The sequence below is a fragment of the Canis aureus genome, chromosome 11 (assembly GCF_053574225.1).
Source record: "Canis aureus isolate CA01 chromosome 11, VMU_Caureus_v.1.0, whole genome shotgun sequence".
Classification (NCBI taxonomy): Eukaryota; Metazoa; Chordata; class Mammalia; order Carnivora; family Canidae; genus Canis; species Canis aureus.
The window spans coordinates 57,707,208-57,719,497 of record NC_135621.1 but is presented as its reverse complement, the minus strand read 5'-3'; the positions used below and the strand labels follow the sequence as shown (position 1 = coordinate 57,719,497).

General features: G+C 39.8%; 2 protein-coding genes across 8 annotated transcripts in view; one reads left to right on the top strand and one right to left on the bottom strand.

Annotated features, from left to right (window-relative positions):
• Positions 1-12,290, top strand: part of ASB3 (ankyrin repeat and SOCS box containing 3) — a 104,286-nt gene that overhangs the window by 15,132 nt on the left and 76,864 nt on the right. The window contains exon 1 of one of the 6 annotated variants that reach the window (XM_077915376.1): positions 9,933-10,107. The exons of 4 other annotated variants lie outside the window; for them this stretch is intronic. The gene's annotated coding sequence lies outside the window, so the exon portion shown is untranslated. Of the gene's footprint in view, positions 1-9,932; positions 10,108-10,315; positions 10,592-12,290 lie in introns of those variants that run through there. One more of the 6 variants, XM_077915378.1, reaches the window with a different exon arrangement.
• Positions 749-9,420, bottom strand: CHAC2 (ChaC glutathione specific gamma-glutamylcyclotransferase 2). Of its 2 annotated transcripts, XM_077915387.1 has the most exons (3): positions 9,284-9,420; positions 3,540-3,575; positions 749-1,871 (listed from the first exon to the last, which is right to left on the bottom strand). In XM_077915387.1, the coding sequence occupies exons 1-3, from the start codon at positions 9,416-9,418 to the stop codon at positions 1,488-1,490; spliced, it is 555 nt and encodes a 184-aa protein (XP_077771513.1). In that variant the 5' UTR covers positions 9,419-9,420; the 3' UTR covers positions 749-1,487. The 2 variants fall into 2 exon arrangements, with proteins under 2 accessions (XP_077771513.1, XP_077771514.1); XM_077915388.1 differs by lacking the exon at positions 3,540-3,575.

The following is a 12,290-nucleotide window of genomic DNA, read 5'->3' as shown; positions in this document are numbered from 1 at the left end:
ATAAATTAAACATGGAAAGGACTACTTTTCCTGCTATGTAGGCTGACTTGATTTAATGTGAACATTTTCTATATTAATTATTAGTTATGCAGGGTTTGGAGAATTTTTATTAAGTTTCATAATAAATTTAACATGATACTGAAATTCTTTTTATGTTAAAAGATTTTGGAAAGACTGTCCTATTGTGAAAGAAGGAACCTATAATCAGAAATAATCTTGATAAGCATCAAGGTCGGGCAGCCCTGGTGGCACAGCGGTTTGGTGCCGCCTGCAGCCCAGGGTGTGATCCTGGAGACTCTGAATTGAGTCCCACATCGGGCTCCCTGCGTGGAGCCTGCTTCTCCTTCTGCCTGTCCCTCTGCCTTGTCTCTGCCTCTCTCTCTCTCTCTCTCTCTCTCTCTCTCTATCTGTGTCTCTATGAATAAATAAATAAATAAAATCTTTAAAAAAATGAATCAAGGTCAATTCTACATGAGTTAATGCACATGTATATTTCCTATTTGAGTAGCATCATCAACACTCTTAAGTGGATACCTTTATATTGGTGATAAGATATAAGAAGAAAAAAAGTTGTGTAGCAAATGATCAGGTAATGCCACTTTAAAAAAAACTACAATTCTAAAAGTCATTTCAAATACCAAACTTTCATTATATGTGTTTCTGTTAATTTGTAATATCAGAAAGGCCATCTCTCTTTTTGTAATTTTCAGTGTAAGATTAATACAAAGTGAATGAATGACATACTATATTGTTAGTGAATATGATTTTATAATGTAATTTCTGCTTTTTTTAGCCAAATGAGTTTTTTTTCCATGTAGTAAAATGCATTTATTTAAAAAAGGAGAGGTACAGTACATTATAATTGTAAGGACATATTTATATTAAAGATGCCAGTCTTTTGGACTTAAATTGGAAAGAGTCTTATTTACTACCTGAACAAGGAAGTTCACAATCGAGGCTGAAATCTTGTCTATATTACCACATATTTCTAATTACACATTATTTTAAGCTTGTATATTTTAAACCATGGTTACAGAATTATTGTATAGGAAATAGATTGAAGGTATTACCTTATTATATTTGCTGGACTTTGGCTTAATTCTCTACAACTTCAAAATACTACTGTGATATGAGACAACAGAATTATATTTACTCTGATAAAAACAAGCTCTGAACTGAGTCCTTCATTGCATTTTTCTAAAGAACTCACTTCTCATGAGCAAGTGTTCAATATCGTATAGTTAGGAAACCATTATATTATTAAAACTTGGATTTTTTTCTTTAACTGTATCCCAGTATTTTAAATATTTACATGTTTCAGGATACTTGCAATTAAACTGCACATTTTGATCATATCTTGACTACAACATTAAAAATAAATAAGACATTCAAGTAAACGTCTTTCCAAATCATATTGCCAGTGTGCATGAAGCTATTCTCTGAAGACTAAAAGCTCTGCTTGTTTGGAAAAGGCAGTGATTAGGTCTTTATAAGCAATTGAGGTTCTGTTTTCCTTCTAAACGTTCCTTTACTAATTTTTCCAAAGAGAAAAGATGCTCATCTGCATCTTCTGGCACAAGATTCCTCATAGAATTTGCAAGTTCAAAAAGATATTCTGTATTTCTTCCACTTGGACCAGCTGCATTAAAAATTTGTTCAGCAATGTCTTCAAGAGGTGCAGGACCAAGGTAATTAGGATTATCACATGCTCCAATATATAGCAACACACTGAATGGTTTTGTTGTGGGATCTTTTGGATAAAAAAGGACTGTTGTGGTTCTGTAGCCTCCTTTCTCTCTGATGTCAAGGTATGCTTTTACTTCTTCTTCCTTTCCTACTGGCAGTCTATAAGCAACACCCCATACACAACCCTGTTGAAAAATGAAAATATATTATTTAGTATTTACAAGGCTAAAATAGGTGAAGATATGTACTTCTCTAAGAAAATATCTTGTGCACCCAGAAGTACAAACTCAACAAAACAGGTTGTCATTTGTATTCTGGATGGAGTAATTTACAAAGGATATTTGAAAGTTCCTTCAGTGAAAAAATGAACAAATAAAATTAACTTGCTATGGCCTTAAGTAGTTGATGATTTTCTTGCCAAGCTTTTAAAACACAGAACCCTTTCTGCAAACAAGGGCACACTTGATACAAAAAACTAGGTGATGCTCAGCTCTAGCTGAAGCAAGTTGGGGTATCCAAGCCCTCTCAGCCAGCACCCAGCACTTTAATCCACTTAGCCCCTCAGGTAGGCTTCAGAGTGGCTACAGTACTCCATGAAGCAGTTTGGAAACTACTGCCCTTCTACTATTAGTGAAATGTTTATGGATTTAAAACCTTTTAACTCTATTTTTAATGACCAAATGAACACCTGATATTTTTTATTTCAGTTCCACTGGCTAAAATACATAATTTTGAAAACTTAAACAATGATAAGTACCCTAGTATGCAAGGAAATTATTCAGAATGAAGAATTATTTTAAATGCTGATTTCCTTGTTCATAAAGTGTCAGTAAAAACAATATATTTTGGCTGCAAAGTTTTTTTTTGTGTTAATAAATTATGATATAAGCAGGACTTACAGTTTGTAGTGTAGATATTCTAGTTAATTCACAACCTTTAAGTTTAAAAATTAAATTTTAGGTTGCTTAAGTATCTTCCTGAGTGAATTTAACATTCTATAGAAACAGCAGTATATTAACTTTAAGAGTTACAGTTATCAGTTTGAAGCCTTTTTTTTTTTTATTTTTTTAAATTTTTTTTTTTAAAGTAGGCTCCGTTCCTAACATGGGGCTTGAACTCAGGATCCTGGGATGAAGAGTCGAATGCTGTACCGAGGGGGCTAGCCAGACACCCTGAAGCCATTTTTATATATTCTTTTCCTAATGCAAATTATGAAAGCACTTCATCTCACTATTTCACCATTATTCATCTGCTATTGATTGCTGCTTGATTTTTATATATCACAGTTGTTTCCAAAGTTAAATCTTTAACTTCAAAATATCAAAGTTTGTATCACATGTCAATGAAATGATTGAAAGTATTTAAGAAACAAAGGACTATCAGGTAATTACATTTTCTAGTGCTCCAAACCTCTTTAAAATCCTGTTGTGCTAGTAATAAAATTAGGCAATAAAGTAATAATTCCTGACTGGGATTTCTGCTAAGAATAGTAAACCCCCAGCAATATGAGGAGAGTTTTAAGGGTTCCATTTGATTCTTAGTGACAGTCTGGTTGTCTGAAGGCTGGCTCCATTAATTCTTAGTCAATAAACTCAGTAAGAAAAGAAAAATGAAAAAAAAAAAAAAAGAAAAATGTGACTGCATGCCATTTGGTTATTGTCTACCTTGCAGTCTGCATTCCAACTTTTCCCAACAATTGAAAAGAAACACAACAAATACAAAGAAGAATTCTAGATCTGGTGTTCAAACTGTCTCTGATGAGTGTTGATAAAATTTCATTGATTATTAAAACAGAAACATTTCAACATTTTATATGATTAAAGACTATACAGAAAAGAATAATTATACCATACCCCAGGATCTTCAACAAGAGTCACAACTCTTCCAGGCTGTTTTAAAAAAAGTAAAAAAAAAAGTATATATATATTTTTCTGAATCAGTTTATCAACTAACCGAACATTAGCAATTTATTGTTGACATGGAATATTTCAATTTCATTTGTTCATACTGAACACTATTTTAGCACTTATTTTTTCTGATAAATCTTCAAGTGAATTAACTAAGAAAATACACCTATCCTTTCTAAAAGGATCCCTTCAATTTGTATATATTAGCTATATTATGTTCACTTAAAATTGATATATTAAAAAACACACATGTGACTAAGGCTTACCTAAAATGAAAGGCAAAGGAAGACACAGTTATAAATACAAGTCCTGGTCAGATTGCTATAGTTTTATTAGGGAACAAAATATGCTCTTCCAGAGTGCTTTCCTGTAATAGGTGGTTTTCAAACTTTTAGTGTAGATCAAAATTACCTGGAGGGTTGATGAACACATTGCTTGGCCACCGTCCCAGAGTTTTTGATCCTGTAGGTCTGGAGCTGTCTGCCTTTTTTTTTTTTTTTTAAAGTACACTTCCAACTTAGTGCCAAAGGGTATGTATCTATTGACATGTTAGCATCATTAATGAGAATGCTGAATTATAAGCATTGTAACATTTTTGGTTTAACATTTGTTTGCCTATTGTCTGGCACATAGCATAAATCATGCAGATATTTTGTGTTTACTGCTATTTCCTCTAGTCTTTGTCTATTTGTATAGACAATTTGTAATCATGGAAAACATGGGATTTTGGATTATGCTTCTTATTTAATTATATTTTCTTGTTAGTCTTATACATTTTAGAAGTTACATAATATTGTATCATCACTGAGCTAATTTAAGCATTCTTGTGTTGTTGGGCCTTTAGATTTGACTTGTTTTGTACTTAAGAAAATGCCACAGTGAGGATACATATATTGATGTGGGTCATACTGTTGGTATTACCATATTACTTTTTTTTTTAAGATTTTATTTATTTATTCGTTAGAGACACAGAGAGGCAGAGACATAGGCAAAGGGATAAGCAGGCTCCTTGAGGGGAGCCTGATGTGGGACTCGATCCCGGCACTCTGGGACCACAACCCTGAGCCAAAGGCAGATGCTCGACCACTGAGCCTCCCAGGTGTCCCTACCATATTACTTTGAACTTCAAAGTGAATTAGAAGCTATTTATTAAATACCTATATTGTAGAGAAGATAAAACCTTGATTCTTGCTTTAAAAGCTTATAATTTTGGAATATGAACTTAACATGTGAAATAGAGAACACTTAGGGCCAAGATGAATGGTATGAGCACAGTAAGAATTAGAGTCTTGGGTGGTCAGAAAGGAAGACAAAATTCTGGCAAAAGGCATAATTCACAAGTGTGGACCCAGAGGCAAGACTACACAGGCTAAGTGTCTGACTTTACTAGATGTCCCCAAATGCAGAGATGATTCAGAAAGATAACTGGAGAAACAAGATGGTCAGATTTGAAGAGCCAAAGAATGGATGTGAAATTATGGGACAAAGGAAAATAAGCCAATGAAATTTGGGAGAAATAGGAAATTAGGAGCTACTGTAACACTTGAGGAGCAGATGACTGGTGTGATAAAAGAAGTGTGTGGGGAAGATCCGAGTGGTAAAGTGTATAGTATGCAAGTTAGAGTGGGAAGGAGGTAGACCCTTGAGTAAAATTTTAGTGGTCCAGGTGACAAGTTCTGCACTCCTTTTTTCCTTGTCTCCCTTATATCCAGCCCAGTCATCAATTCTTGGTTGCTGTTTTTTGATTCTTCTTTTTTATTTTTTTTTTAAAAGATTTTATTTATTCATGAAAGAGAGCGCGAGAGAGGCAGAGGGAGAAGTAGGCTCCATGCAGGGAACCTGATGCGGGACTCAATCCTGGGACTCTAGGATCACACCCTGGGCCAAAGGCAGGCACTAAACTGAGCCATCCAGGGATCCCTGTCTTTTGATTCTTCTGTATCTGGTTCCTCTGTATCCTTCAGTTGCTTTCTTAGAGACGTCACTGCTCACCTCTTGTTTTGTTTACTTCTAGTTCTCTACTTGGCCCTGGAATGACTATGCAAAAATTGGGCCACTCACTCCTGTACTTTGAATTTTTCAGGGTTGTAATATTCTACAAGATAAAATAAAAATTCCCCAGCATGACTTAACACAAACCTCATTTCTTACCGTTTTTCGCCTCAAGCTGTACTGATTTATTTCTAACTTGTACATACATTCATGTCTTTGGATATGCCAGTACTCAGTGTGGATTGCCCTTCCTTTTCCATCTCTGGGATATCCTCCTGCCATTCTATTCATAAAGGCTTGGTGTACTCCCCAGGCAACTTTGCAGCACCTCCTTCTCCTAAACTCTCATTTTTTCTTTTATTCACTTCCCTTGTGGCACTTGTCAGGTATTGCTGTTTGCATAGGTGTCTCCTACTTACATATTTAAGTGCTCAGTAAGAACTGTTGAAAGAGGGGAGTGGTAGAAAAGTCCTGGACTTTATAGGTGGTGGCAGGAAACAGATTGAACAGAGTACATAAGGAATCATTTTAAGGGTAAATAAATGAACTCTCTGTGACTGTTTATAGATGATAAAGACATGGACTTTTGGCAATAGTGATAAATTTACTTGGAAATATATATTTTTAAAATATTAATTTATTTTAGAGAGAGAGAATGTATAAGTAGAGGGAGGGGCAGAAGAAGAGGGAGATAATCTCAAGCAAATTCCCCACTGCATGCAGAGCCTGCTGTAGCGCTCGATCTCACAATCCTGAGGTTATAACCTGAGCTGAAATCAAGAGTCGGATGCTCAACCGACTGAGCTACCCCCGTGCCCCTTGGAAATATTTTCTAAAACTTAAACTTTTTGTCCCTAAAATAAATATATGTTATTGAAAAACAGTGTACATTTATAAATCATATGAAAGCTTTTTTGGAGAATGAAACTAAAGAAGGGGTCTTTCAAGCTGAATAGGATTGGAGGATATCATGAAATATGAATCATTATAGGTGCTTTCATTGAATAGAATAATTTTTCTGATCTAGATCTAGAACAGAGATTTAGTAAATGTTCATGATTATCTCTTATGTTAAAATGTTTCCTTTTTGAAATTGAAATATATTCTCTGTGCTGTGAATAAGTGTTCACATTTAAATAAATCCTTAATTTAGTGAGATGTTGCCAGTTTTGTTATATATAAATGAGATGCTTAATAAAACTTAGGTAGAAATTAAAGTTTAATGAAGCTAAAAAGAAAGCATAATTGAATAAAGCAAGTAGGTTTGGTATTTTTCCCACAAATGTCACATTGCAGGGTGTGGAGATGAGCCTAACATTTTAAAAATAATATCACAATTCATATGGTGACTAACTTACTAGGAGCATATGTTGCTGTAAAAGACATACATAGTCCTATAAAACATCCATGTCATTCTTCTAATTGGCTGGATATCTATGTAGCCTTTTGGATTTTTGTTTGATAGACAGTTAAGACAGATCACAGTAAAGCTGGTGATCTGTTATAATAAATGTTAAGTAAAATAATAATGTTCTTTCCAGGGTTTTTTAAAATAGAACAGTATACTTAGAAAATATTTGGTACACAGACTTCCTTTTTAATTTGCTATGATCCTTTAAAAACTTCTAGACATTGCAGTCTTCCTGTCCCCCAACTTACCTGCCCTGTATTTTAGTAAATTTAAGTGAGAAGATACTGGCTTTTATAGCTCCTTTCTACTTTTAAAGAATCATGAGCTGCTGCATTGGCCTGACAACTTAATCATTCTCTTCTGACAGTGTACATATCTCAATGTGCTATATAATAAATGCATCGTACGTTTTGACTGAAACTAGAGTAGTAAAATGTGCTATTGAAGCCATATTTGTGGGGCTCCTGGGTGGCTCAGTTGGTTAGGCATAGGACTCTTGATTTCAGCTCATGATCTCACGATGGTGAGCATTTAGCCCCTAATTGGGCTTGGTGCTGGACATGGAGCCTGCATAAGATTCTCTCTCTCCCTCTCCCTCTGTTCCCCTGTACCCTCAATGTTTGTCCCACCAATGTTTGTGTGCAGATGCTCCCTCTCTCTCAAAACAAAGTAAACAAACAAAAAGCAAAACCACATTTGTCATCATTTAACATTTGGTCATTAAAATTGGAGGCTGGGTTAAGGATTTTCTCTTAAGAATAGAAGTTTTAAGTGTTTGTATCTGACAACACAAAAGGCACTTAGAAGTTTTACTAACAAGTTTAATTTTCCTTAACTCTGTAAAGTCTATTTTTTTTTTAATTTTTTTATTTATTTATTTATGATAGAGAGAGAGAGAGAGAGGCAGAGACATAGGCAGACGGAGAAGCAGGCTCCATGCACCGGGAGCCCGATGTGGGATTCGATCCTGGGTCTCCAGGATCGCGCCCTAGGCCAAAGGCAGGCGCCAAACCGCTGCGCCACCCAGGGATCCCCAACTCTGTAAAGTCTTAAACATTGTTCTTTACACCCAATGTGGGGCTCATATTTAAACCGGGAAATCAAGACTCAGCATGCTTTAGCGACTGAGCCAGCCAAGTGCCTGTTTTATAATATTCTTGAGGAAATTTTGGCCATGAAGTTTCTGGTGGCTTACAAATGTGCATCTGCCCTAAGTTACTCCCCTATTTTGAAGTCATCTGCCTATCTGAAAGCCAAATTCTACCATTTTATATATTCTGTTCTGGGGCCAATGTTAATTTCTTTTCAAAAAACAGTAATCAAGCTCATATAACTCTCAGAATACTTGAGAGAACAAATAAACAAAAAATTTTGTACACTTCCAAAAGTTAGAGGAGATTAACTAAAACATATTTAAGGTATCCAAATTGTTACCCAAAACTTAAGTTTTCCTTGTGGATTTGGTTGCTTTGCAGCCAATACAAGGCTTAATCTGCATAAACAGCGAGCTGCTACTACATTAGGATGAATGTCTTTGTATGACTGAAAAATGGATCAAAGAACTTACATCTCTCATTCATAATTTAGAGAAGAAACATGGAGAAAGAAACATTAGAATAATGCTGCACAGAGTAACGGGTACTGTGTTACTTAAGTAACAAACCAGGAACTCATTTAACTTTGCCAGTACCTGACAACCAAAGTAAGTGACCAAAGTGAGCTCCTTAATAACCGGAGCTTATTTTGGAAACTATTTCTTCTGTGACCTTAGGTGTCATAAACGAAAACCTTTGGACCGACACAAAGAAACCCCAGAAATAACATGTTCGCTTCAACTGAAACCAATGAAAGTCTGCCCAAATGCAGAAATGCCAACAAGCTTAATGATAAAAAGTTGAACGCGCAAGTTGTTTTGGTATTTCAACTCCGTGGTGACACGAAGATTGATCTTCCCGCCTGTTTTTTTTTTTTTTTTTCTTTTGGCAGAGGTTGCCAAGAGCTGGGCCCCCTCCGAGCACGTCAGCCTTGTGGAGCTAGTGTGCTTGCGCCCACGTTTCTTGCTTCCTCAAGAAGCTAACCCCCCGCATCTCCAGGGGCTTCGGGAGGGGTGCCCTTGGCTTGGGGGAGGTGGGGGCAAGTGGCCGAGGGAGCCGGCCGGCCGGACAGCTTCACTCCTAGCGCGCCTGGGCAGCCGTCCGACACGCGGGTGCAGGTCCAGCAGAGCCGGGCCAGGAGCTGGGGCGGCGCTCCGGGGGCAGTAAGGGCGGGGGGCTGGTTGGCGCCTCACCTTGCCGGGGACCCCGCGGTGGTCGGTGCTTCCCTGCCAGAAGCGCCTGTTGTAGCCTGTGATGTATCCGACCAACTTGTCCTGATAGGGGAAGTCCACCTTCCAGATCAGGGACCCGTAACCAAAAACCCACATCGTTCCCTGGCTCGGCGGCTGCGGTGGCGGTCGACCCTCGCCCGGTCCCTGCCGCGCCGGCTCCCGCGGGGACCGCAGCCTCCCCGCCGCGAGGACCCGGCCGCGCGAGCGCAGGCGCAGTGGCCGCACTGTCCGCTCGGGGGCGCAAAGCACCCTGGGACGGTTAGTTCGAGAGACGGCTTCCGAGGCCGCGGCACTTTCTTTCCTTGCTGAGGAGACCGGGAGGGACTGGCCTTCCGCGTGCCGAGCGATGGCTTCTCCCGCAGCCCCTGTAGCTCGCCGTCACCTCCGGGGTCGCGTGTGCAGAGGCCTGCGGCGCCCACAGTCCGCTCCTGGCGTTTGCGGCTCAGGTCGGACTGTCCGCTTCCTTCGAGCGGGTCCGAGGAGCGGCGGCCCCGGCCCGGTCCCCGGCGCGGAGGGAGACGTGTGGCGCCGGCGAGCGGGGCCGCTGCCCGTTGGGCGGCCGCGGGGGAGCGCGAGCCGCCGGTGCCGCCCTCGGCTCGCCCCCCGCCCGCGCACGTCGGCCTTCGCGTAACGCAGTTTACCCCAGGTGGTGGCCCGCGGCCGAAGTGCTGCCGCGCAGCTCGCCCTGACGTTCACACGCGGGGCGGCCCTGTTCGCTTTCGTGTCGTGAGCGGCTCGTTCAGAAAAGAGTAGGCCAAGTGGTGTCTCCCGCGCCGGCGTCAGAGGTGATGCGTCAAACCTGCCCGGTGTCCAGTTTGGGGTGTGGGCGCGTTCCTCTGGGGAGAAGCGCCGTCCCCTGGCGGGCTCCTCCCCCGCGGGTCCGCGTCCTCGAGACGTGTCGCGGGCGGCGGGCGGCGGGCGTCGTGTGCCGTGTGCCGTGTGCCGTGTGCGAGGCGCCCTCCCTCGGGCCCGCGCCGCCCGCTCGGGGCGGAAACGGGAGCTGCGGCCGGCCCTGGTTCTCCGCGGTGGATGTCTGTGTCGGCGTCCTCAGCGACAACACGACTTTAAAGCCCCCAGACACAAAGAGTATTATTCGGACTCTTAAGAAACCAGAAGGAAACTGTTAGAAAGAAAAAACTTAGCTTAAAAAATAAAGGTCGTTTCGTGTATTTTCCAAGTTCAAGTTTCACGTTGCCCGGGATGGTTGGCTTCCACCTACTCCGAACCTTCCCGAAAAGTTTCAGACATACAGAAAGAACGATTGAGCAAGTACAGTGATCGTTCCTGTACTCTCCACCTGATCCACTCCTTGACGTCTAGCCAGTTACTTTCCCCCCATCTCTGTACCCTTTAATCTAAAACATTAGAAGTAAGTAGCAGCTGTTACTTTTTAGTGCCAAGTACTTCAAGAATGCCGTTATCACATCTAAGAAAATTAACAAAATGACATCTATTACATATTTAGATTTCATTAATTGTCTCACAGTTGCTTTTTGAGGCTATTTTCATTTATTTTTATTTATTTATTTTTTTGAGGCTGATATTTTTAATACTTTTCACCATCCAGGATCCATTTCAGGTTTATACATCACATTTGGTTGTTTGACCTCGTACTCATTTTTAGTCAAGAACGTGGGAAGGATTTTATAGGAGATCTTGCATATAGTTGATGCATGTCAACGAGTTGGCTGGCATGAAGGGTGGAGGAGAGTGATTCTGCTATAGTATGTTTCTTTTGGCTTCTTCTTCTCGTAAGTATCTCTAAGATATTACCCAGTTCCAATATTTTTTTTTCAGGTTATTTTCGTTAATCTAGATCCATTAACAGTATTTGTAACTGAGAAAAGCAACAATTGGAAAGGGATTCATACTTGTTTTTACTAGATTACTGTTTTTTAAGGTCTTTGGAGGGGTATTCTTGTGTGTGTGTGCACGTGCATATGTTTTTCTTACATAGGAACAGTTTTTTCTTGTGTGAGGTGAATATGCCGTAAATTGCCATAAAACATGTGGTCTCTTTTTTGTGAAACTTGGATGTAATGGCTGTAGCTGGAAGTTAGCATCTTTCAACAAAGTGTAGCCTAGCATTCATCCTCCACAGTTTGGCCTTTAGCTGCCTCTGTAAGCTCCTTTTCCTCCTGTTCTTTGTTTAGCTAATCCTCCTTCCAAAGTAAAGTAATTTTCCCCTTAGTCACTGTCCCTATTCACCCTTGCTTGTTCATTTACATAGTGTTGCTTGTGTTTCTCCTTTGGCCTAGGAATGCTCCTCTGCCCTTTTTCTCATTGTCAGATCCTGTATTGAAGGGCCAGTTCACATCCCTCACTAGTTGAGGTGGTTTCTTCCTCCTTTGACCAGCCATGGCTCTTTATCTCTACTTGTCTTGGAGTACTTTCTTCCTTCTGTTTTGAATAACATGTATTTATCATTTCTGTGAGGCTGTCCATAAATCTATATCATTTTTATATCTGCCACTTACTGATCAGCTGTTGGTGCATAGTAAATAACTGTCAACTGCATAATTAGATATTCTGTAATAAATATCTTCACTTTTTGAGTAACGGACCATTGGATCCAATCAGATTAACGGTAGCTAATGTTAGCTTTTAGGCTGACTATAGAATCAACTTCCGCAGTTATAGCTTTATATTTAAATGTGACAATGGATAAATTTAAATGTCTTACAAGAAATGCTGTGTGCTTTTTCTTTTTAAGATTTTATTCATTTATTTGACATAGAGAGGCCGAGAGAGAAAGTACAGGCAAGAGGAGTAGCAGAGGGAGAAGAATCAGGTTCCCTGCCAAGATGGGAACCTGATGCGAGGCTTGATCCCAGGATCCTGGGATCATGACCTGAGCCAAAGGCAGATGCTTAACTGACTGAGCCACCTGGGCGCCCTGCTTTGTGCTTTCTTTTAATTTCTCCTTTTAAACCTTCATTTTGTTTTTTAAAGATTTTATCTATTTATT